General features: G+C 46.4%; 1 protein-coding gene across 1 annotated transcript in view; it reads right to left on the bottom strand.

The window, feature by feature from the left end:
• LOC144826358 (astacin-like metalloendopeptidase) overlaps nucleotides 1-24102 on the bottom strand; it is a 195333-nt gene extending 171231 nt beyond the window's left edge. Inside the window, exon 1 of the mRNA XM_078684686.1 lies at nucleotides 23993-24102. Within this exon, the coding sequence (XP_078540812.1) occupies nucleotides 23993-24061 (69 nt within the window). The 5' untranslated portion in view covers nucleotides 24062-24102. The remainder of the gene's footprint in view (nucleotides 1-23992) is intronic.
• Between the last annotated feature and the right edge of the window lie 3350 nt (nucleotides 24103-27452).

The following is a 27452-nucleotide window of genomic DNA, read 5'->3' as shown; positions in this document are numbered from 1 at the left end:
TCTAGGTAGATGCGTCACTTTGTAAACCCCTGCACCACATTATACCTGCCCCAAGTGTAATGTATGCAAAGGGGGCGTATTGACGCAAGGAAGGGTCATAGAAGTGACGCAGTGAAATCTATGAGATTTCACTGCGTCACTTTTAGGACGCCGTTGCATCAAAATCTTGCGCCTGCCTCACAGCAGGCGTAAGACTGGCGCAGGCCCTTTCACATGGGGCTGGCCCCATGCGAAAGGATGCATTGCTGGAGTTGCGTCACTTTTGTGACACACTCCAGCAATGCATCACTTTTGCACTTAAAGATATGTCAGAAATACTGAAGTATCTGTAACTCCTTGCGACATGATGCGTCATACATTAAATATGACGCATCAGGAATGTCGCAAGGAGAGCGCACTGAGAAGTGATGCATCGCTGCTTTCACGCAGCGATGCGTCATTTCCTCATAAATGAGGCCCTGAGTGAGAGAGGAAAGAAACATAAGTGAGGGAGTGCGGCTGTGTTATAGGGAGTGAGTGTGATAGAAGAGGAGTGACAGACTAAGGGGTCAGAGAGAATGAGGCTAACAGAGAGAGAATGAGGTAAGAGGAGTGTAGAAGTAAGAGGACAGAGGGAGTAAGAGAAGGAATTAGTGAAGTGGAGTAAGGACAGTAACGGAAGGGAAAACAGTGAAAGAGCAAAGGATGGGAAGAGAGAGGAAGAAAAGAATAATGGCATAGATTCTTTCTCATTTCAGACCCATATTCTTGTACCTAACTGATTAAAATTGTTCCCACACAATTTCAAAACCAAACTTCACATTTTAATTGGTTGTACATTTCAAGACTTTGAAACTCACATAACATTCACCCATGCCCCCAGTGCTCATTCACCAAGTAACCTTGGTAACTCCCTCTTAAACCAGCACACAGTTCACAAGTTCATCATAATATGTTGCAAAAAAATCCATCAAGGCTGTTTGACCTCTCAATCTACTAGCTAATGAAATGCATTGTTTCTTTAAATGATTTTTTCTCAACCATTGGAATGACTTCTTACAAAAAACAAGCATGCAGCCTAATTTTCTGTGGAGATTTTTAAGAAAGCACCAATCATTCCTGGTTTTTCAACTGCACTGATTCCCAACCACTTTTTTTCATAAATAAACTGCCATTTCATTTCCACAATTCATCTGACTAGAAGCACATCTACCTTCAACATGCAAAAAGTCTGGTTTGTGGGTCATAACTATGTCCACTGGAGTCAAAAATACGCAGCTAACAGAGGTATTTACAACCTTGATTTACCAAATGTGGACATTGTATGGATTGGACAGAGAGGATTGAGAAGTCACCAATTGATACCATTGGTAAAATCCTTTATGCATTTACCACACCCTGACCTTATAATTGTGCACTGTGGTGGCAATGACCTGGGCACTTTGACTGGGGTAGGTCTGGAAATGCTTTTAAAGGACATCTTTGGGCAATTGATGTCACTTTTTCCAAAAACTGCCTTGGTATTTTCTAATATATGCCAAAGGCAAAAATGGAACTGGTCCAACCAATTTTGTCCACAGATTGAGAAAGCAAGGAAACATGTCAATAAATCTGTTTCTGCTTTCCTCAGAGACTATGGTATGGGTTCCATTTACCACAACAACTTGCGTTACAACATGCAAGACATCTATAGGAGAGATGGTGTGCATTTTACAGATGAGGGGAATAGAGTTTTCCTCTTGAATATAAGACTCTGCATTGGTACCTACTTGTAGGTACAAAAAACACCCACATAACACAACAGCTCTTTTCAGAGCTACCCTACCTCTAAGCACTCTAAATTATTTTTTTACTATAAATTTTTACACTGTTTTTCCCTGTGGTGCGCTCAGGGTGCGCGTACTGGAGCGAGCACCTGGGAACGCACACAGCGCTTACCCCGCGAAAATAAAAAAAAAATAAAAAAAGTTTTTTTGCCCTTCAGGGTCCTTCTATGCCCCCCTCAGAAAACCTAGGGGGTCAGGATGTGTCTACTCTGCCCCCTTTTAATTATATCCCCCTTTCTTTTTCACCTCTTGTGTCTCGATTCTACCGAGACTGTTTAGAATGTTGACAGACACCCGACAGACAATCAGCTTTCCGCTCGCGCACTCCCGTAGCGCGCTGGGTGCGCTCCCCGGTACGCACACCTGTGAGCGCTCGGAGCACGCCTATAGATATATATGTGTTTTTGAAGTTAATTTAAAAAAAACCACTGGAGCAATTTTCACCAAATATAGCAAAGGCACATCTGCATACCAGTCCCTACAATTTTGCCAAGTTTGGCGTAATTCCGTTCAGCGGTTCGGGCTGTAGACTTGTCAGACCGTCCTATGGAAATTAACATGGGGAAAACACGTTTTGGGACCCCCCTTTTTTCCCAGCCCCCACTTCAGGAATCCCCCCGAAACTTCCAGGGAAGGAGCGGAGCGGGGCTGGCCAAAATTTTGGAAAATTACACACAAATTCCTCTACCGGCGTCAGAGGTTTTCCCAATAGAATGTTGTGGATTTCCTATGGTAGCCAATCCTAACTATAACTACCTACTGGCGACCGCCAGTAGGTAATATATATATATATATATATATATATATATATATATATATATATATATTACCTACTGGCGATCGCCAGTAGGTATATATAGTTAGGATTGTTTTCCATAGGGAAATTGCAACATTCTATTGGGAATAACTTTGGTGCCGGTTGAGGAATCTTCCTGACATTTTCCTTAACTTTGCCTCGCGGCGCTCCGCTCCTTCCCTGAAAGTTTGGGGGGGATTCCTCAAGCGGGGGTCGAGATAAAAGGGGGGTCCCAAAACGTGTTTTCCCCTATGTTAATTTCCATAGGGCGGTTGGACTCACTTTTAGCCCGAACGCCTGAATGGTTTTCCATCAAACTTGGCAAAATTGTAGGGACTGGTAGCCCGATGTGCCTTTGCTATGTCTCAAGATATGTGCTCCAGTGGTTTTTACGAAAATTAACTTTGAAAAAATATATATTGGGCTATATATATGTTAGAGCCCAAATGTAGCCCAATGTAGCCCGATGTAGCCCAATGTAGCCCAAAGATGGCCACCAGAGACAAAAAAAAACAAATGTAGCCCAAATATCAGCCAGATGTAGCCCAACTATAGCCCAATAACAGAATGTCCCAGAGTGTTCTAAAGAACAACTAGAGCGCTAACAGTCTTACTTATGACAAAAGTATGGCACACCTGAAGTCATCTTGATTGGAATAAAGTGTTAACACTTAAAACATTTAATTTGCAAAGGAACAAAATGAGGGGGTTCATTTTGCCATAGAAATTATGATTAGTGCTGAAGAAAGAAAAATGAGGGCACATTTTGAGTGACTTCTCAAATCCTCTTATATTTCATTAAAAAAATTCTGATATGCAGTCTCCCAAGATGGCCACCAGAGACAAAAGAGCCCAAATGTAGCCCAAATATCAGCCAGATGTAGCCCAACTATAGCCCAATGACAGAATGTCCCAGAGTGTTCTAAAGAACAACTAGAACGCTAACAGTCTTACTTATGACAAAAGTATGGCACACCTGAAGTCATCTTGATTGGAATAAAGTGGTAACACTTAATACATTTAATTTGAAAAGGAACAAAATGAGGGGTTTCATTTTGCCATAGAAATTATATATATATATATATTCACTGAAACAACCATAGGTTTCACACCAGTTATAGTTAGTTGGAAATTTTACTCGCATAAAACCACTGAAATTCCCACGTTATAGTTAGTTGGACTCACTATAACTTGCACGTCTGCAAAGCACTGCTGATGACGTCACATATTACATCACTCATGCATATATTTAAATATTTAAACATTACTCGCTAATATATGTATTCACTAAGATACACTTAATAAGCCAGTTAACCAATCAAATTTTTTTTTTTAAACACTGAAAAAACCATAGGTTTCAGGCCTTATATAGTTATGAATTAGCATTTAAAAAACCTTTGAAATTCACTGAAAAAACCATAGGTTTCAGGCCTTATATAGTTAGGAATTAGCATTTAAAAAACCTTTGAAATTCACTGAAAAAACCATAGGTTTCAGGCCTTATATAGTTAGGAATCAGCATTTAAAAAACCTTTGAAATTCACTGAAAAAACCATAAGTTTCAGGCCTTATATTTAGGAATTAGCATTTAAAAAAACCTTTGAAATTCACTGAAAAAACCATAGGTTTCAGGAGTTGTATAGTTAGGAATTAGTTTTTAAAAAACCTTTGAAATTCACTCAAAAAACTATAAGTTTTAGTGGTGTTATAGTTAGCTGGACATTTTACTCATACAAAACCAATGAAATTGCTCCTATATAGTTAGTTGTACTAACTATATTTCGCGCACCCGCATTCCACTGCTGATGATGTCACATATTAGATCATTCATGACATGGTCAGTGACATCACTGATGACATCTCAAATGACATCACTGATGACATCACTGATGACATCATCCACGTGACAATCACATACACCTTTTCATACACTATTACAATTTTTCATCACTGTTTGTAAAATACAGAGTATCATATTTAAATCCATTGTCACAGCAATACAAGTATCTAAAAATCCACTCAGTGATTCATAGATGTATACACACATCTAATCACTTACCTATGGATTCACTCATACATGCTGTCAATGAACAATAGAACACTATCAAAAATACTTATACATCTATATCGACATTAAACAACAGCACGCATCCTATTCACATATGAAGTCATCCTACTCACTTATGCAAACAATGGATCATACTTACATATTTACTTAGCAAAACACTTATACAAACACCACTTCTTCTATTCATTTAGATAGTAAGTCATACTTAGTGAATTATAAAATCATTATTACAAGTATACAGTTATCCATACAGCCACTCACACAATCATTGTGTCTTATGTATACTTATTTATATACAACAACTGACACATACACTGCCTTTTATTTTTCTAGTTTGTTGGACCTGTACCTTTGAGAAATATATTTGCTCATCACCACACCCATAAAGAGATTCCCTCACCCAAACTGTTAGAACATGTAGTTTTAACTTCATATATCTACTGAATCAACTATTCACACATTTTTGGACAGTCACACACCCCCCACCGAACCACACACACTTTCACACTCCCATACAAATACTCAGTTAACTAACCAATAACTAATATAGACTTTCACATAGCTAGTAACCAACTGTAGAATCAGTTTACACAACAACTGACAAAGTGATACAGATATTCACACAGTTTAGTCACTATCCACTATATTTAGTGAGACATTATAAATTGGTCAAGTAAACAGTCAATTACACTGCTACTAAATCCTCCATCCAAATATTTATTTATATATATCCACTCATTCTTCAATGTAAATTGCAATATATATAATGCATATTTAAATAACGAAGCAAACCACATTCACTGGATGACGTCATCAGTGATGTCATCAGTGATGTCATTTGAGATGTCATCAGTGATGTCACTGACCATGTCATGAATGATCTAATATGTGACATCATCAGCAGTGGATTGCGGGTGCGCGAAATATAGTTAGTACAACTAACTATATAGGAGCAATTTCATTGGTTTTGTATGAGTAAAATGTCCAGCTAACTATAACACCACTAAAACGTATAGTTTTTTGAGTGAATTTCAAAGGTTTTTTAAAAACGAATTCCTAACTATACAACTCCTGAAACCTATGGTTTTTTCAGTGAATTTCAAAGGTTTTTTTAAATGCTAATTCCTAACTATATAAGGCCTGAAACCTATGGTTTTTTCAGTGAATTTCAAAGGTTTTTTAAATGCTGATTCCTAACTATATAAGGCCTGAAACCTATGGTTTTTTCAGTGAATATATATATATATACATATATACTTTTAAAACTTAAAAGTTTTGTGATGGATTCGTGCACGCGGCACAACCTCCAGAACTACGTACGTACTTTACGCGGGGCGCATGCGTTGCTTAATGATCACGCATCCTACACGACTTAACCAATATGGCGGCTTGGATTCACGCACCCACCGAGACAGGTACATGATCAGTACGCAAATTCACTCGCTTATAAAAAAAAATAAAAAATGTATATTTATATTATAACTAAGAAAACTTATTTTTCTGACATTATACTTAGAAATGAGCATTTAAAAAACCTTTGAAATTCACTGAAAAAACCATAGGTTTCAAGGAGGTTATAATTGGAGATTTTCATTTCAAAACCTTAGAAATTCATTGAAAAAAACATAGGTTTAAGGGATGTTATAGTTAGAAATGTACTTTTTAAAAACCTTACAAATTCACTGAAAAAACCTTAGGTTCAGTATGTATGTATGTGTATATAGTCAGGGTAGGTCAGATAACACTAAAATATAACCTGTGTTCACCCATTCGTAGCTTGGCACAGAGCAGTCATGCTGATCTAAAGAGGCAATGTGTAGAGTATCTGTGCAGCACACACACACACACACAAACGCACACAGTAACACAATTAAAACACCATAAAAAGACTCCCCACTGGTAAACAAAAATAGACAATAATTTTATAAATAAATCAATAGCTAAGCAACAAAGATCCAATTAGTAGAAGCGGAGATATCACTTTTTAAAGAATAAAAGTGTTTCTAGCGCTTAGAAGCAATAAGCGCCAATCGGTTTATCTGGTCTTGCTGGACCAGGGCAAAGTCAACAGCTAAGGCCAACTGTGATGGAGCGCAGGCCGGGGACAGGAGGCATGCAGGTCCAGCGAATAGAATACCTTGATCCTGGTTGCAACAGCGTGACGTAGAGTGCAGATGAGCGATGCGTCGATGTCGAGCTCACCGTCAAGGTGATGTGTCTATTTTCTCAAAGCTGAGGTGGCGATGAGTTGGTTCCATAGACGAAGTGCAAGCCGAGATGCATTAGTTCCGAAGTGAAATGTGCCAGGTTTCTCCACGCAGTCAAGGGGATCCTTTAATCTCTCCACACCGCTGCAGCGGTGATGCACAGTTCCGATGCATCGGGCTCTGGAGGCGATGCATTGGTTTTGAGAGCGATGCTTCGATTCTAGTCCTGCAAAAGGGTCGATGCGCCAGTTCTGCTACACGCAGACTGGAGATACCTCGATTTATCTAGTGCAAGTATACGGGCCCTTTTCCAGTGTACCAGGCACAGGAGCAGGGTTACAGACTTTGATAGTCCTGAGTCTCAAGCAACAGGAGGCAGGTCAACAAGCACTAGGGGATCATTTCAGTTGTAGATTCCTGCTCTCGTTCAGCAGGTTGAGAGAGCAGCAGGGCAGCACAACAGAAAATTAGGTCTTCCAGATCAGCAGTCCAGCAGAGTGTCAGTCCTTGATGCACCACTGCAGTTTTCTGACATGGTTCAGATACAGACCCAGAAAAGCAAGAAAGAGCCACCAGAATACACATGAGTACTCAGACACACGTAACCTTCCTACGTTTGTGGCTGTCTAGAGGGAATGCACAAAGTGTAACTGTCACCCACCCCAGATGTGGATTGGAAACAGGTTGCAGTCACTCAGAGCTGTAAGAGCAGAGAAATGTCCACTTTCTAAAAGTGGCTTTTCTTAATTAATACTGTCAAATGCAACTTTACCAGTAAAGAGGATTTGTCATTACTATTCCAAAGATATAAAAAATAGCAACTCATTTGTAATGAGGAATAACAGCTTAAAAGTGTATTAAGGAATTCCTACGGTTAACTTATGAGCGGAGTAGGCCTCACAGTAGTAAAAAAATAATATAAAGTGTTTTTCACTTCAACGACATGCAAACCTAATAGTACATGCCCTGCCTTTTACTTACACAGCACCCTGCCAATGGGCTAACTAGGGCCTACCGTAGCGTGACTTATGTGTAGTAAAAGGGAAGTTTAAGGCTTGGCAAAGGGTTTTAAATGCTGGGTCAAAGTGACAGCAACACTGTAGATACAGGCTCTGCAGTGCTAGGCCTGAGACATGTGTTGCAGGGCAGATGGGGGCAAGTGCCCCCAATCTGCCTTCCCCTCCCCCCCCGGGGGGGGCAGAAAGCCCACTTGACGCCAGGGATTTTTTTTAGGTTGCAATTTTTTTTAGGGTGGGGAATGCCCGAAACAGGCACGCCAATGCCTCCACCACCGCCACTATTACAGCCTTTCTGCCCCCCCCCCCCCCGCCCTGGGGGGCAGATGGAGGCAGAAGCCCTCAATCTGCACCCCGGAGGGGCAAAAAGCCCACTAGACGCCAGGGATATTTTGGGGCAAATCTGAATTAGGGTGGGGGCTGCCCAAAAGGGGCATGCCAATGCCCCCACCAATCCCCCCCAAAAATTACAGCCTTTCTACCCCCTTGGAGGGCAGATGGGGGCATTAGCACTCAATCTGCCCCCCGTGGGGGCAAATAGCCCAGTAGAGGCCAGGGATTTTTTTGGCACATTTTAATTAGGGTGGGGGATTTATCATGCCCATTTTGGGCAGCCCCCACCCTAATTAAAATTTGACCAAAAAACTCCCTGGCGTCTTGTGGACTTTCTGCCCCCCTTGAGGGGCAGATGGGGGTATTAGCCCCCAATCTGCCCCACAAGGGGAGGCAAAAAGCCCACTAGATGCCAGGGAGTTTTTGGGGCAAATTTTAATTAGGGTGGGGCTGCCCAAAACAGGCATACCCATGCCCCCACCTGATCCCCTGCAACAATTACAGCCTTCCTGCCCCCCCTAGGGGACATATGGGGCAGTAGCCCCCAATCTGCCCCCCCGGGGGGGCAAAAAGCCCACTAGACACCAGGGATTTATTTTGGCACATTTTTATTAGGATGGGGGCATTGGCATGCCCGTTTTGGGCAGCCCCCACCCTAATTAAAATATGCCCAAAAAACTCCCTGGCGTCTAGTGGACTTTCTGTCTCTCCTAGGGGGCAGATGGGGGCATTACCACCCCAATCTGACCCGCCGGGGGGCAAAAAGCCCACTAGACGCCAGGGATTTTTTTGGGGCAAATTTGAATTTGGATGGGCTGCCCAAAACGGGCATGCCCATGACTCCACCCCCTCCCCTATAACAATTACAGCCTTCCTGCCCCCCCTGGGGGGCATATGGGGCAGTAGCCCCCAATTTGCCCCCCCCCCCGGTGGGGCAAAAAGCCCACTAGACACCAGGGATTTTTTTGGCCAAATTTTATTAGGGTGGGGGCATTGGCATGCCTGTATGGGGCAGACCCCACCCTAAATAAAATTTGCCCAAAAAACTCCCTGGCTTCTAGTGGACTTTCTGACCCCCCTGGGGGCAGATGGAGGCATTACCCCCCAATCTGCCCCACCGGGGCGGGCAAAAAGCCCACTAGACGCCAAGGATTTTTTGGGAGCAAATTTGAATTTGGATGGGCTTCCCAAAACAGGCATGCTCAGGCCCCCACCTCCTCCTCCACAAAAATGACAGCCTTCCTGTCCCCCCTGGGGGTAGATGGGGCAGTAGCCCCCAATGTCCCCCCCCCGGGGGGGCAAAAAGCCCACTAGACACCAGGGATTTGTTTGGGCACATTTTTATTAGGGTATGGTATTGGCATGCCCATTTTGGGCTGACTCCCCAAGAAAAATAGCCACAGTGTTTCTGCCCCCCCCCTTGGGGGCATATTGGGGCTTCCAAAGAGGTATGGCTTGAGTGGATCCCCCAACGTTCCCTTACTCAGAATGCCTTGCCAACCTCAATTTTAGCTGAAAAAATCAGTTTTTTCACACATTTTTGTGTGGGAAAGTGTGGCATCACCGGGCTAACACAAATTTCCTACCACCCAGCATTTCCCCAGGTCTCCCGATAAAAATGGTGCCTCACTTGTGTGGGAGGCGCAAGTACCCGCGACAGGCAAGGGCCCAAAACGTAGTGAGGCGACAGCTAAATTGCCTATCTCAAAACCACCTGCTTTTGCAAAGGGGGTCACCTGGATTTTTGGTAGGGCTGTGCATAGTTTGCGAAGTAGCGCAAAGTAGCACTACGGGAGCTTCGCATAGCACTAAGCGAACTGCGTAGTAGCATGTTCGCACTGTGCAAGATGCCGTTTTCAATGATTGCAGAGTGCCGGAGGCAAGGGCCCAAAACATTTTATGATAGGCAATGTCGATGTTGCCTCAAAATATTTTGGGCCCTTGCCTGTCACGGGTACTTGGGCCTCCCACACAAGTGAGGCACCATTTTAACGGGAGACCTGGGGAAACACTGGGTGGTAGGAAATTTGTGTGAGCCCGGTGATGCCACACTTTCCCACACAAAAATTAATGAAAAAACTGATTTTTTCCGGCTAAAATTGAGGTTTGCAAGGGAATCTGGGTAAGGGGACGTTGGGGGATCCACGCAAACCATACCTCCTTAGAAGCCCTCGGGTGTCCACTTTTTAGAAATGTGTGGGCTTGGTAGGTTTCCCTAGATGGCCGGCGAGCACGGGGCCAAAAACCCAGGTCACCCCCGTGCAAAAGCAGGTGATTTTGAGCTAGGCAATTTTGATGTTGCCTTACTATGTTTTGGGCCCTTGCCTGTCGCGGGTACTTGCGCCTCCCACACAAGTGAGGCACCATTGTTATCGGGAGACCTGAGGGAATGCAGGGTGGTAGGAAATTTGTGTGAGCCCAATGATGCCACACTTTCTCACACAACAATGTGTGAAAAAATTGATTTCTTCAGCTAAAATTAAGGTTTGCAAGGGATTTTGGGTGAGGAAACATTGGGAGATCCACGCAAGCCATACCTCCTTGGAAGCACACGGGTGTCTACTTTCCAGAAATGTGTGGGTTTGGTAGGTTTCCCTAGGTGCCGGCGGAACTAAGGTTCACAAACTACAACTAGGCACTTTGCCAGAAAAGGGTCAATTTTTCACTGTCAAATTGAGGTATGACCACGTTGCATTTTGCACAGTTTCCTGTCGCAGGCACTAGGTCGACCCACACAAATGAGGTACTATTTTTCTCAGAATACTTTGGGGAACGCGGGGTGGGAGGAAATTTGTGGATCCACGCAGATTCTAGATATGTCCACCACAGAAATGTGGTGAAAATATGGGTTTTTTTGTAAATTTTTTAGGTTTACAAGGGTTTTTGGGTAACAGAACCTGGTGGAAGACAATCAAATCACCCCATCCTGGATTTCTCTGGGTGTCTAGTTTTCAAAAATATATAGGTTTGCTAGGTTTCCCTAGGCAGAGCTAGGGTTCAAAAACTACAGCTGGGCACTTTGCCAAAAAAGGGTCATTTTTCACTGCGAAATTGAGGTGTGACCACGTTGAGTTTTGCGCCGTTTCCTGTTGCAGGCACTAGGCCGACCCACACAAGTGAGGTACCATTTTTCTCGGAAGACTTTGGGGAACGCAGGGTGGAAGGAAATTTGTGGATATATGCAGATTTCAGAACTTTCCACCACAGAAATGTGGGGAACATGTGTTTTTTTTGTCAATTGTTTAGGTTAGCAAGGGATTCTGAGTAACAGAACCTGGTGGGAGACAATCAAGTCACCCCATACTGGATTCCCCTGGGTGTTTACTTTTCATAAGTGTATAGGTTTGCAAGATTTCCCTAGGTGCCGGCAGAGCTAGCGTTCAAAAACTACAGCTAGACACTTTGCCAAAAAAGGGTCATTTAGCACTGTGAAATTCAGGAGTGACCACGTTGCGTTTTGCGCCGTTCCTGTCCCAGGCACTAGGCTGACCCACACAAGTGGGGCACCATTTTTTCTCTGAAGACTTTGGGGAACGCAGGGTGGAAGGAAATTTGTGGATACACGGAGGTTCCAGCACTTTCCACCACAGAAATGTGGAGAAAATGTGTTTTTTTTTACAATTTGTTAGGTTTGCAAGGGTTTCTGGGTAACAGAGCCTGGTGGGAGGCAGTCAAGTCACTCCATCCAGGATTCCCATGAGTGTCTAGTTTTCAAAAATGTATAGTTTGGCTAGGTTTCCCTAGGTGCCAGCAGAGCTAGGGTTCAAAAACTACAGCTAGGCACTTTGGAAAAAAAGGGTCTTTTTTCACTGCATAATTGAGGTGCGACTACGTTAAGATTTGCGCCGTTTCCTGTCGCAAGCACTAGGCCGACCCACACAAGTGAGGTACCATTTTTCTTGAAAGACTTTGGGGAACGCGGTGTAGAAGGAAATTTGTGGATACACGCAGATTTCAGAACTTTACACCACAGAAATGTGGAGAAAATGTGTTTTCTTTTGGACATTTTCTTAGGTTTGCAAGGGTTTCTGGGTAACAGAACCTGGTAGGAGGCAGTCAAGTCACCCCATCCTGGATTCCCCTGGGTGTCTAGTTTTCAGAAATGTATAGGTTTGCTAGGTTTCCCTAGGTGCCGGCAGAGCTAGGGTTAAAAAACTACAGCTAGGCACTTTGCAAAAATAGGGTCTTTTTTCACTGCGAAATTTGAGGTGCAACCATGTTGCATTTTGCGCCGTTTCCTGTCGCAGGCACTAGGCCGACCCACACAAGTGAGGTACCACTTTTCTCAGAAGACTTTGGGAAACGTGGGGTGGGTGGAAATTTGTGGATCCACACAGATTCCAGAACTTTCCACCGCAGAAATGTGGGGAAAATGTATTTTTATGGACAATTTTGTGGGTTTGCAAGGGATTCTGGGTAACAGAACTTGGTGGGAGGCAGTCAAGTCACCCCATACTGGATTCCCCTGGGTGTCTACTTTTCATAAGTGTATAGGTTTGCAAGATTTCCCTAGGTGCCGGCAGAGCTAGCGTTCAAAAACTACAGCTAGACACTTTGCCAAAAAAGGGTCATTTAGCACTGTGAAATTCAGGAGTGACCACGTTGCGTTTTGCGCCGTTCCTGTCCCAGGCACTAGGCTGACCCACACAAGTGGGGCACCATTTTTTCTCTGAAGACTTTGGGGAACGCAGGGTGGAAGGAAATTTATGGATACACGGAGGTTCCAGCACTTTCCACCACAGAAATGTGGAGAAAATGTGTTTTTTCCCATGAGTGTCTAGTTTTCAAAAATGTATAGTTTGGCTAGGTTTCCCTAGGTGCCAGCAGAGCTAGGGTTCAAAAACTACAGCTAGGCACTTTGGAAAAAAAGGGTCTTTTTTCACTGCATAATTGAGGTGCGACTACGTTGAGCTTTGCGCCGTTTCCTGTCGCAAGCACTAGGCCGACCCACACAAGTGAGGTACCATTTTTCTTGAAAGGCTTTGGGGAACGCGGTGTAGAAGGAAATTTGTGGATACACGCAGATTTCAGAACTTTACACCACAGAAATGTGGAGAAAATGTGTTTTCTTTTGGACATTTTCTTAGGTTGGCAAGGGTTTCTGGGTAACAGAACCCGGTAGGAGGCAGTCAAGTCACCCCATCCTGGATTTCCCTGGGTGTCTAGTTTTCAGAAATGTATAGGTTTGCTAGGTTTCCCTAGGTGCCGGCAGAGCTAGAGTTAAAAAACTACAGCTAGGCACTTTGCAAAAATAGGGTCTTTTTCACTGCGAAATTTGCAACCATGTTGCATTTTGTGCCGTTTCCTGTCGCAGGCACTAGGCCGACCCACACAAGTGAGGTACCATTTTTCTCAGAAGACTTTGGGGAACGTGGGGTGGGTGGAAATTTGTGGATCCACACAGATTCCAGAACTTTCCACCGCAGAAATGTGGGGAAAATGTGTTTTTTTGGACAATTTTGTGGGTTTGCAAGGGATTCTGGGTAACAGAACTTGGTGGGAGGCAGTCAAGTCACCCCATTATGGATTTCCCTGGGTGTCTAGTTTTCAAAAATGTATAGGTTTGCTTGGTTTCCCGAGGTGTCGGCAGAGCTAGGGTACAAAAATTACAGCTAATCACTTTGCCAAAAAAGGGTAATTTTTCACTGCGAGAATAAGGTGTGACCACATTGCGTTTTGCGCTGTTTCATGTCGCGGGCACTAAGCCAACCCACACAGGCGAGGTACTGTTTTTTCACGTAAGACTTTGGGGAACGCAGAGTGGGTAGAAATGTGTAGATCCAAATTCCAAAACAGATTCCAAAACTTTTCACAACAGAAATGTGGGAAAAATGTGGCTTTCTTGACATTTCTTTAGGTTTGCAATGGATTCTGGGTAACAGAACATGGTGGCAAGCAGTCAAATCACCCCATCCTGGATTCCCCTGGGTGTCTAGTTTTCAAAAATGTATGAGTTTGCTAGGTTTCCCTAGGTGCCGGCATAGCTAGGGTTCAAAAACAACAGCTACACACTCCACAAAAAAAGGGTAAATTTTCATTGTGAAAATGTGGTGTGTTCACTGTGGGTTTTGAGCCCTTTCCGGTAGTGGTCACTATGCCTACCCACACAATTGAGGTACAATTTTTATCGGGAGACTTAGGGTAATTCAGATTTGTAAAGCAACTGTTATTACCTGTTGAGTTTTGATGCATTTCTGCCTTCCAAATTCAAGACATTGTGTAAAAATTAAGTCAGTTTGAAAAATGACCAATAATTCTCATGCTAGGTATGAGTATTAACAATTTTGAAAATGTGCAAATATGTACTGTTTCTAAACTCTATAATTTGTACCAATTTCAGAAATACATAGGTGTCTTTCATCCCGATTTTTCCATGTATACATTTTTGCACAATTATTGCTACATACCCGGTACATAATAAAAAGCCATTGTAAATTGCTACTCAGTTTTTGACTCTGGGTTCGTCTGCTTTTTGGTGAACCTACAAGTCCTATATATCCCCACAACTAGGAAGGTCCAGTGGATGTAACGGTATATTGCTTTCAAAGAGCTGAGTCATCCTTCGCCTCAACAGGTGGATTTATTTAGTCATTTTTGTAACTGAGACTGGTTGGAGGCGCAGATGTCTGCAAGTTAGATCTACCCTGAGGAGGATATGTTTCTCACCTCATGCTTTTGGCTATCTGGGGTATGATTCCAACTTCCAGGAAGTGCTTCCATTGGACTGTGTCAGGGAATATATTTACTACTTATTTAGCCTGTATTGGCAAAGCCAGAAAGGTAGGCTCTAATGGCACATGGTTAGGTTAGGCCCGGTAAGAAATGATGCCATTGTACGTGCTCACATTTCTTAAGTTGTTTTCTCTCATTTTTTCACACTGTGACTTTTGGCATACATTTGCATGCGCTACCATGCAGGATAACATTATCTGAATCTGTACTGGTTACATATCCACTTCGTAGGCACACCACCACGATACCATGAATAAATTTCACTGCACAAATGTTATTTATGTTATTGTCTGAACGGTGACTGCGCTATTCACCTAGAATAAACAATTACTTCTTGACGTGGGTTGCAACAAGGCCACATGGGGTTTGTTGTTATACATACGCAGTCACTTCCTTGTTTAGGCAGAGGAGTTCTCAGCTGATGCTGGAGGGTTACCCCATGTCGGACTTCCAGCTCAGCTGATTCCTGTGCTCCAAAACGAGGGATGTCCAGCTCTACACCAAGACGGACAGCCTGATGACACTTACCCACGGGTAATGGGGAGCTAGTCCACCTTGGCAGGGATTTGGTAGAACACCCACCTTAGGCAACCTACGTCAGGGAGTGCTAGATAGGAGTACAACTACACACAGTACTGAAATGCCTGCAAATATTTACTGTCTTAGTACAATGGTGGAAATATTTATCCTATTCACTGTTCTTGTGATGCTAATTACGCTAATCTGTTTCATTCTACTAATTATTGCAGCACACAAATTTTACGCAAGAAACACAACACTCGAATAAATATTGAAAAGCCTTGCTGCGTATTTCTTGTGCACTTCTTTGGGTATGCATGAGAATCCAAAAGAAAGTGTTCTAGATCTGTTACCATGATTTCTTTGAGGGATCAGGGTTTTCATGATCTAAGGTTGCACACACATGTGTTGCCCTGTAGGGTTAGGGTTATGGATTGTGCACTGTGGCTAGCAGGGACAAATGCCAACATATCCTGAGGGTGTGCACGGAATCAGTCTGGCACAATCATGATGTTCATGTTGTTCAACAAACACTGTGCTTTACCAAGGGAGATACAAGATGCCACGGCATACAAGCGCTCTAAAAAAACATATTTCATTTCATTTCAACAATGTGATATACAACATTAATGTTATAACTGGAAAGGCAGATATTAGATAAGGGCCCTATTGCAGATGTAGTTTAACGGCCTAAATGCCGGTAGTAATAATGGATGCGGTCAGTGATGGGGGAGAAGGTGTGTTTGCGTAATTGGAGGATGTCATTTGTGTCAAGCACTAATAGGACAAACCCCCCATGTATAACAGTTGTCTTTGCTGTGTCTGTGGGCCTTACTTCTCTTTCATAAGAATATTTGATAAACTCAGGGCCAGAATTATTATGCTAATGCATTGCACTTGCATGACTTATGGTGTTGCAAGGGTAACGCAATACCAAGGTCAGATTTACCATGCGAAGTAAAAGACACCTTACCTTACCTGGCCCTGGGTTGCTTGCAAAGCAGTGCAAATCACTGCCTTGCATTATCCTGCCCAGGGAAGGTGTTCCATGGGTGGAGCATGGGTGATCCCACGCATCTAACCACTGCTTTTGGTGCATTCCAAAATTCACCAAGATTGGAATACCTTTGAATGCTTCTAAATGCAACACCTTCCAGCGGTAGGCACAATGAGGAGGTATATCTTTGTTTCTCTTTGTTGTTGCCTCTTTCTAAGTGTGCTGCATTTTGCGTCATACCTAGAAAGAGGAAACCAGCCTCACAGGATTGATTTTGTACAGGAAGGTGCTCCTTCCTGCACAAAAACAATCCAGCTTACAATGCAGGTACCTTTGGCACGTGGCGCAAGGGTGCCTACAATGGTGCAATGCAGCAGATTGTGCGCCAGCTCAGGCATGCACCATATATTGGTAAATAAGGCACATTCACACGTTCTCCCTTTCACACAACGCAGTACAGCCCGTCGTCTTGCTGCGTTGCGTAAAAGTTGATAATCCTGACACTCAGTTTTCAGAAGTCGAACATTTGGTTAAGCTCATGTGTCTGGTTGGAAAGCTGCCAAATATTTACACTTTGGTTTTCAAATTCTTCTGGTTATTGAGAGAGAGAAATGTAGGGGCCAAACACCATAAGATAAAAGGAAGAACCATCCGCTGGTCACCTCAGCCTGGCTCCAGAACCTGAGGTTTGGTGAAAGAGGATGAAACACACAAAAGGTGATGGGAGGCTGCTTGGTATGAGTCTAACCACTGCCACATGTGCACCCATGCATATTTCAGGGGCGCAACAGGGTGTCCTTTGGACACCCCTGCACCCTTGAAATTATTCTCAATTTGCGATTAGCAAATTGCGAATCGCAAATTGAGAATAATTTCACATTCATTCCTATGGGCCTCCTGGCCCATAGAAATGAATGGGAAAGTATTCCTTAATTGCGATTCGCAATTTGCTAATCGCAATTAAGGAATTTTAAGAAATCGCAAAGAAAATGCAATTTTGTACATACATACCCATTTACGATTCTCAAATAGCGATTTCTTAAAAATCGCTATTTGAGAATCGCAAATGGGTATCTTGAAATATATGGCCCTATGTCTTCTCTTGGCCTTTTTCAACAGGTGTTTAAACAAACTCATCAAACTGGTCACATATTTGATCAAATTTTTTCTAATTTGAAGACGGTACCACTCAATCCTTTACCTTCCGTACGGAATTATCACCATCTAATTAAGTTTAAATGGCAACAATAAAAAAAATCTACAACCTTTGGAGAAAACCTAAACCATGTCAAGACAGAGCCCTTCATAAAATTCATCCAGCAAACCTGTCTCGACCTCTGGAAGCAAATTGCAACTCCTCTTTCTAGTTCCAGAATCAAATGTTGAGCGCCTACCGGCATTCTGGTATCAGATAAGAAACAGTGAAATAAGCAATAAACACAATATTACCTACAAGTACCGAGTCAGGCAGCTTCAATGCCCCGCCTGAGCTCCACTGGGGCAAAACGCGCTTCACGGTCTCAGCAGCGAACGTGGGGCTTCGAAGCACTGCGCGACTTTACAGAACGCTAACTTTACAATAAAGTGATATGAAACCCGGCGCTCTTTAAGCACATCTATAAATGTTCAAAACAGGTCGGATTTGTCAAACCTGCTGCCCAGAGGGGTCATTCGACAAAACAGTCAAGGATCGAGCTCTCCCCGACGCAGCCCTGAGCCGCGCGTGACTCCTAATAATGCACGGACACAAGGGCCACAAACACACCGGGCTCGGGCCGAGCTCGAGGTCGGACCGGCCCGTGGGGTGACCGGGCCGCCCCCGTCGACTGCTCTGACAGGTCAGCGTGGGCCGCTGTTATGGTCTCCTGGGGCGGGTTTACTGAGGGTTTTTTAGGTCTCGCCTGTCGATGCGCATGCGCATCGAGCAAGCGAGACTATAGGGGCTCATCCACACTTTATCTAACTTGCAAGGAATCGTGGCGATTCCTTGCAGTGCCCGTGACTTTTAAGCTCAATGCGCATGTGCATTGAGCTTAAAAGCGCGTGCACAGCCGCCCGCATTCCTCCGACACCTTTGAAGTGAAGCTTAGCTTCACTTCAAAGGCCCGGCTTTTCACACCCACATGCCGCTCTGCCCCGCTCTGCCCCCTCCCCTGAGTCATCCTGCCTGCCCCTTCCCGCCGTGTCGCATTTCTCCTCCCCCCTCCCCTCTCTTCCCTCCGTCTTGTCTCTATTTATATAAAGAAATGGTATGTAGCAATGATAACGGTTTTGCCTTGACTTTTTATTAGCAGAGTCAGCTTTGTATGGCATTAACTGTATAATAAATAATAAAAAAACGTTCGACTTTCACATCTGTGTGTGACTCAGTATAAACCTTCTGCCTGGAGGTTTAGGATGCTTTCATGTAAATAGCGCGAGCATGGCGCACACTTTCATTTAATTTAAGTTTAGTGGCTTTCACATCTGTGTAGGACTCTGTATAAACTGGAGCCACCCTCTGCCTGTCAGTCAGTACTGCTCTGTCCCCTGGTTCTAAGTGACAAGCAGCCCCCCACCCGCCATTGCTGCGGAGCCGTTACTTAGCCTGGCGCTAAGTGCTAACTTCTAAGCACTTCACGGCCTGCATTGCTCTGCGGAGCTGAGTTGTTTTGGGACCGGGACCCAGTGCCTGCCCGTTCACAGCCCGTGGTCAGGGGCTGGTGCACAGCATTTAGCTCTGAACTGTTCTCCACCCCGGGGTGCTCAGCAGCAAAGGTATACAGCTCTTCTCTTAAGGCTGAGAGGTGAACGTTACCCCAGTGCACTCTGAGCTCCGCAGTGCTCTGGTGGAGGGCTAGCTCCTAACTCAGCAGCAAAGTGTTACCGGCTCAGTGCTCTGAGGTGGCGAGGCCACCCCCCCCCCTTCCCCTCCCTCCTCGTCTCACACCCCAACGCAAGTATAAACAGCCGGCTTCAACACATGCCCTCCAGTCCTTTTCGGCTGCTTCAAACACTGTTTTCTAAATCTTATCTTTTGTAACCATCTGGTAGCGCCTTGTTATCCTTTCTTCTGCCCTGCATACCCTAGAACAACCTCTTCTAAGATAACTACCCTCCATCTGTGCTACACAGTCGCTCCTTAGATGCTCTGTCCACTCTCCTCTCTCACTGCCCTCGGTCTTTATTCCAGTCCTTTCTCTTCATCCACTGTAGCTCATGTTTTGTACCATCTCTCTCCACAGACGCCCTCTCCTCATCCCAGTTACTTGCAATCACAGCTTTGACATGGGGCGGGTTACAGCACCCTCTGCCCCCCCCCCACACCCTCTCCCACATCTGGTTACAAGACCGGTTTCTCTTCATTTAAAAAAAAAAACACTTTGTTTATTCTGTACAAATGGCGGTGGGCTGTGTTTGATCTGTTGGCTGGCAGGCCAGAGAAATGTGCTGAGTTGTCGTAAATAGAACATCTTTATGTTTGTATTTGCTGTAGCATAAATATTCAAATCAGAGCACCCCTCGTACAAATTTGGAGGCTTACAGCCTCATAAAGGAATGATGATAGTAGCGGAGCAATGACACTCCCTCTCCAGGGGCGGCTGGTGACATTTGAAAGTGGTGGGGCGTAAACTAATTTGCATATTGCACAGCAGCGAGCCCGAACCACCTTGCATCCATCCATACATCATTCATGCATCCATCCATCCATCCATCCTGCATCCATCATTCATTCATCCACCCATCCATCCATCCATCCATCCATCATTCATTCATGCATCCATCCATCCACCCATCCATCCATCCATTCCTGCATCCATTCCTGCATCCATTCATGCATCCACCCATCCTGCATCCATCATTCATTCATGCACCCATCCATCCACCCTGCATCCATCCTGCATCCATCATTCATTCATCCACCCATCCTGCATCCATCATTCATTCATGCATCCACCCATCCATTCATCCACCCATCATTCATCCTGCATCCATTCATGTGTCCACCCATCCACCCATCCTGCATCCATCATTCATTCATGCACCCATCATTCATTCATGCACCCATCCATCCATCCTGCATCCATCATTCATTCATCCACCCATCCATCCATCCTGCATCCATCATTCATTCATCCACCCATCCATCCACCCTGCATCCATCCTGCATCCATCATTCATTCATCCACCCATCCTGCATCCATCATTCATTCATGCATCCACCCATCCATTCATCCACCCATCATTCATCCTGCATCCATTCATGTGTCCACCCATCCACCCATCCATCCACCCATCCTGCATCCATCATTCATTCATGCACCCATCATTCATTCATGCACCCATCCATCCATCCTGCATCCATCATTCATTCATCCACCCATCCATCCACCCTGCATCCATCATTCATTCATCCACCCATCCTGCATCCATCATTCATTCAGGACACCCACGCGCAGTACATGTGAATGCCCTCACCCTCACTCACCCTCAACCCCTCACCCTCACTCACCCTCAACCCCTCACCCTCAAACCCTCACTCACCCTCACCCTCAACCCCTCACTCACCCTCACCCTCACTCACCCTCACCCCTCACCCTCAACCCCTCACTCTCACTCATCCTCACTCACCCTCAACCCCTCACCCTCACCCTCACTCACCCTCACCCACCCTCAACCCCTCACCCTCACTCACCCTCAACCCCTCACCCTCACTCACCCTCACCCTCACTCACCCTCACCCTCAACCCCTCACCCTCAATCACCCTCAACCCCTCACCCTCACCCTCACTCACCCTCACTCACACTCACCCTCACTCACCCTCACCCTCACTCACCCTCACCCACCCTCAACACCTCATCCTCACTCACCCTCACCCTCACTCACTCTCAACCCCTCACCCTCACTCACCCTCACCCTCACTCACCCTCAACCCCTCACCCTCAATCCCTCACCCTCACTCACCCTCAACCCCTCACCCACACTCAACCCCTCACCCTCACCCTCACCCTCACTCACCCACCCTCACTCACCCTCAACCCCTCACCCTCACTCACCCTCACTCACCCTCACTCACCCTTACTCACCTCAACCCCTCACCCACCCTCACTCACCCTCAACCCCTCACCCTCACTCACCCTCAACCCCTCACTCACCCTCACTCACACTCACCCTCACCCACCCTCACGCTCACCCTCACTCACCCTCAACACCTCACCCTCACACAGTGCAATAGCTCTCAGACCATTTCAGTTACAGCTTTTATAAATATTTATGGCTTTTTTTATTTGTAATTCTTTAGCATTGGCTACAGGAAACAAAAATGCTAAACATTTACAAAAAAAACCATAAACAATTCTAAAAGCACTAACTCTAATGCTGCGAGACCTATTGCATTTCCAATGCTTGTCTGATATTACCACAAACAGTGCCCGCAGGAAACACAAGGCACACAGCACCGCAAACCAGCGCCTCTTTCAAGTTCAACACTAGCCCGCTGTGCAAACGTGGCCGCTGGTTACTCGGCTCTGCTGCGCTAACGGGGCCACTTTTATTTTAGTGCTCGGGTGTATCTGATGCCCCAGCCCGACCGCGCTACAACGCGCGTGCGCCAGTCATGGCCAGGCCAGGCTTTCCTTCGCAGGGGGCCTGTGTGCATGACAACACTCTGTCACTTGGTAAATGTACTACCACTCCCAGGTGCCCTCCGCGCAGCCCTCTCTCTCTCATGTTCAGCCCCGGGCACCCCCTCCCTCCAGCATACAACCATTCATCCGCAGGCTGGAGCCTCGCACTGTCCCTCCCCTTAGAGCACCCCCTTTTCACGTCCAGCGCTCATCCTTTTATCAGGAACTCTTTCTCTGCCTATTATCAAAAACACTTTAAAACTGGGACCAGGCACAGGGACTTGCAACTCTCTGCCTGTTATCAAAACACCGAAGCCCCACTGCCAGCACCAGGGGGTGCAATTCCAGGCTGCACCAATCCATAGCGCCTTGATTTATCATATAGCTATCAGTTCACCAAGCGCTGGTCCCAAGCCCTGGGGGGGGGACAGGAGGCCACGCATCAGTTGTGATGCAGAGGCAGGTGTCTCTAACAGACCACCCACGACGCTTCAGCCCTCTGCACTTCATCAAGTGTTTTTATGTGTATTATTTATTTATGCGATTTTAGATAGCGCGGACTTTACCCGAAGGTGTCAGAGCGCTTCACAATAGGAACAGAACTGATACATGAGGAGAAAATTACAAGTGAACAAATTACAAAAGCAAACGTTAAGTTACATGAATCAAAGGTGACAATAGTGAGCAACCAAAATACATAAGGTAGCAATCGGTACAAGCAGTCAGATACAAGGGGGAGGGGCTCCTTACCTCCAGGGGTCTGCCCAGCGTGAGGTGTCAGATACAGGGGGGTCTCCTTACCTCCAGGGGTCTGCCCAGCGTGAGCTGTCAGATACAGGGGGGGGGGCTCCTTACCTCCAGGGGTCTGCCCAGCGTGAGGTGTCAGATACAAGGGGGGGGGGGCTCCTTACCTCCAGGGGTCTGCCCAGCGTGAGCTGTCAGATACAAGGGGGGGCTCCTTACCTCCAGGGGTCTGCCCAGCGTGAGCTGTCAGATACAAGGGGGGGGCTCCTTACCTCCAGGGGTCTGCCCAGCGTGAGGTGTCAGATACAGGGGGGGGCTCCTTACCTCCAGGGGTCTGCCCTGCGTGAGCTGTCAGATACAAGGGGGGGGCTCCTTACCTCCAGGGGTCTGCCCAGCGTGAGCTGTCAGATACAGGGGGGGGCTCCTTACCTCCAGGGGTCTGCCCTGCGTGAGCTGTCAGATACAAGGGGGGTCTCCTTACCTCCAGGGGTCTGCCCAGCGTGAGCTGTCAGATACAAGGGTGGGGGTCTCCTTACCTCCAGGGGTCTGCCCTGCGTGAGCTGTCAGATACAAGGGGGGTCTCCTTACCTCCAGGGGTCTGCCCTGCGTGAGCTGTCAGATACAAGGGGGGTCTCCTTACCTCCAGGGGTCTGCCCAGCGTGAGCTGTCAGATACAAGGGTGGGGGTCTCCTTACCTCCAGGGGTCTGCCCAGCGTGAGCTGTCAGATACAAGTGGGGGTCTCCTTACCTCCAGGGGTCTGCCCAGCGTGAGCTGTCAGATACAGGGGGGGGGGTCCTTACCTCCAGGGGTCTGCCCAGCGTGAGCTGTCAGATACAAGGGGGGGGCTCCTTACCTCCAGGGGTCTGCCCAGCGTGAGCTGTCAGATACAAGGGGGGGGCTCCTTACCTCCAGGGGTCTGCCCAGCGTGAGCTGTCAGATACAAGGGGGGCTCCTTACCTCCAGGGGTCTGCCCAGCGTGAGCTGTCAGATACAGGGGGGGGGGCTCCTTACCTCCAGGGGTCTGCCCTGCGTTAGCTCTCAGATACAAGGGGGGTCTCCTTACCTCCAGGGGTCGGCCCAGCGTGAGCTCTCAGATACAAGGGGGGTCTCCTTACCTCCAGGGGTCGGCCCAGCGTGAGCTGTCAGATACAAGGGGGGGCTCCTTACCTCCAGGGGTCTGCCCAGCGTGAGGTGCAGCACAGACAGCACAATGGCGACGGCTGTGGTGACGTCCATGGCCGACAGTCTCAGGATGATGTCCTCTTCGGAGTCTCTCTTCTCTTCGCCCCTCGCACTCCTTCTCCTGCCTCTCAAGGGTCTTGGGGTGCCTTATAACAGCAGTCGGAGGAGCGGGGTGGGGGGTCCGTGGGGGGGTCAGACGTCAATCACCTCCCAGCCCCAGAGCAAGAAATACTTCCTGGTACCCAGAAGCGGGTGCAGCTGCACGTCTTGCAGACCTCCACCGAGAGCCCCCAGGTCCTGCAGGGACAAAGGGTCAGGGGTCATGCCTTAAGCAGGTGTCAACCCGAAAGGTGCGTCATCAGCTGACCTCTGAGCGTCATAAGAGGTCTCCATTCTTCACAGTCTGGAACTCACCGGCCAGGGCAGCAGCAACTTGGACATGGGGAGATGATTAGTGGTGGAAAGAGGGAGAGGCACGTGAGAGAGTTCACGGTCCACCCTCTGGGCTGGAAACTAGCCCAGAGCATTAACGAGTTATAACTGCCTGCTTACACTGGTCGGAAATGTACGAGTGTGTTCATTAGCAAAGACCAATGACCTACTGCCACTTGACAACCCCGCATCAGGGTCTGAGATAAGAGATTAAAACCCCATCACACTGCAAAGAGCATCTCGAGCTATGGTACCTGGGATAGGTGAGGGTTAAGGGCAGGGGGAGAGCGGGGTGGGCACGGGGGTCCAGTATTCATTACCCTGAGCATGCGCGACAAATGACATCAGTTTCAGAAGGGCTGACGCACTAATGATGATAATGAGGCAAAGGGAGGCCTTCACCAACCCATGGTCATCATTCTCTTGGGTGGGGGTTCAGCCTGGCCTCAGTCCAAGGCAGAGATCTCCAAACTGGTTCACTCTCAGCCCCTCTAAGGAAAATATGTTGAAGTCCGTGGCCCCCTCCAAAACTTTTTGGCGACACTTGGGGGAGCGGGAGTGGTAAGACTGAGTGTAGGGAGCTGGGGGAGTTTGAGATCACGTATGGGACACTTTTCTGCAGCTTAAAGTCTGCACTAAATGTGACCATCATTAAAGAGCAAATACATCGCACAAAAACCAAAACTGACCAAACATCTCTGCCCCACCCAATGAAGGAGCCGCGAGCCCCTCACACTCCTGGCCCCAATGCAATGCACCTGCTGCACTAATGATCGCTGCAGCCCTCTGCAGCAGGCCGCCTCTCTGCCTTTCCCTACACACCTCGCCATTGCTCCAGTCCTGAAACAGACTCTCTGTCCCTTTCAGAAAAAAATGAGCCCCCACACGTTGTCCGCACTATTTCCGTGTCCGGTTCCTCTGCTCAAATGCTCGCAAGGCCACAGGCCTGTTTTGGATGGTAGGACAGGCATGATTCTGCTGCAGTGTGCCTCTCAACCCCTGGGATCCAGTGCCTCTACCTGCTTCAGGAATGGCACCCACTGCCTTGAGAAACAGGCCGTCTCCTCGGCTCTTTGTTAAAAACATGGCGCGGTCTTGCGTCATATCCCTCCTGTCTTCTCTCTGAGGCCCGAGCTAAGGTGTCTCCTCTGCTTCAATAGTCACCTTGTTTGAGCCATTGGTGTGAAGCCAAAAACACTGACACAGCAAGGATGCACTGGGGCCTGGTGCAATCAAGGGAGCATGGTACAATAGCCATCATCAGGCTAAGGTGGCCTCTCACCCCACTGGGCCTCAGTGCCATTGTACCGGCAGCGCCAGTGGTACCATTGATACACTACATAGAGCCACGTAGAGCCCCGTCTTTCCCCCAGTGCCCTGTTCCCTGTGCAACAGAGGTGACCTGGGCCCTAATACTAGCAGAGCAATTGCCCCCACTACATTTTTTGCTAATAAGAGTCATAACTGGGGTGCAATGGCCCCTCATACTCTTACTCTCACTGTCACTGCACCTGCTACATTAACGGTAGTGTTGGCCCTCTCATGAACAAACAGTGCCCACATGTTGCCCATATGTAGAAACATCAGCCCCCTATAGCACCCCTCCTGTGGGCCAGGCATTTGATGTTATCCACGGATCTTGCTCTTTTCCTCTTTCTCCTGGGCCATGTCTCTGAAGCCCCGGGGGGTCCTGGATGATCAGGGCTCTGCTTCTGAGTGCCACCCTGTGGGCCTCACTTCAACCTACCTGAAAGGACATCTGCATGTGGAAGAGGGCAGGGTTTGTGGGGACCCATGTGCCTATGTTTTTTTTTATTTTACAAAACCAGTTCCTAAAATTATTGGGTAAACAAAAAAGAAACAGCCATCCCTGAGGGGTTATGGTGAACCTTGCGGTGCCTCTGGGTAAAAGTGAAAGGGCAGGTGTGGGGCTCTCATGTGTTTGTGAAACCAAGGGCGGAACAGACAGGTAACAGAGAAATTGGCCTTCTCACCAAGGTGCCTGCTACCTCAAATAAGTATTGGCAATGTCAATTGGTCTCGCAGTTGCGACAGTCAGAGCTATTGACATTGTAAATTACAATGTCTTTTACCTATGTGTTATGGAGTAGAGTGGATGTATGTGGCGTGGATGTATTTGGTGTGAAGTGGAATTATGTGGGTTGGATTTTGAGGCATGGTGTGCAGTGGAGTTATGTGGATAGTAACTATGTGGTTTTGAGTGCACTGGATATATATGGAGTCGGTTTGTGTCTCATGGAGTGTAATTATGTGTAATGGTATGTTGTGTAGTGGTATGTTGTGGAGTTAAATTATGTGGTGTGTTGTTAGATTCTGAGGCCTGATGTGGTATTTTGTGGTGTGGATTGGATGTATGTGGTGTGTTACACAAATGTGTTGTTGAGTTGAATTATGTGGTGTGTTGCTGAATTATGTGGTGTGGAATGGTAATTTGTGGAGTGGAATTCTGTTGGGTGGAACTGTGTCAGTGAAATTATGCTGATTGGAATTATGTGGCATGATGTGTAGTGCATCTATGTGGATTGTTGCTATGTGGAATCAAATTAAATTAAAAGCCACGTTGCCTTTCAGATACCAAATAATCAAATGGGGAAGGATCACTTGTCCTGCATTTACCAGGGTATGCAGGAGATAAACAAAGTGTCTCCGATAAAAAACCCTCATGCACGTGTTGGGAAGTATGGGTAGCGGTATATTTTGATTCTCCGCTCTTTATACACGTTTGTGCATAATCATAGGGTTAGTTTTGGTATGCAGCCTCCACCTGGAGGATCTTACCCATGGTTAAAAACCGTAGTGACCCAGTGATGTGGACAGTGTTCAGTTAAAAATGCCCATACAGCCAGATAATGAACTTTATTAAGTCTGGATTCGGGTAGCCCCTCTAGGGGAATGCTAAAAAATAGTGCGTTCTATTGAAAAAATTAGGATTTCAGAACGCGCTAGCATTTTAGTGAATAATAAAAATGCCCGACATGTTTCAGCCCTATCT

This window comes from Lissotriton helveticus, chromosome 3_2 (genome assembly GCF_964261635.1).
Source record: "Lissotriton helveticus chromosome 3_2, aLisHel1.1, whole genome shotgun sequence".
In the NCBI taxonomy this organism is placed as follows: domain Eukaryota; kingdom Metazoa; phylum Chordata; class Amphibia; order Caudata; family Salamandridae; genus Lissotriton; species Lissotriton helveticus.
Note: the sequence above shows the minus strand (reverse complement) of the source record. Positions and strands in the feature narration are given on the sequence as shown.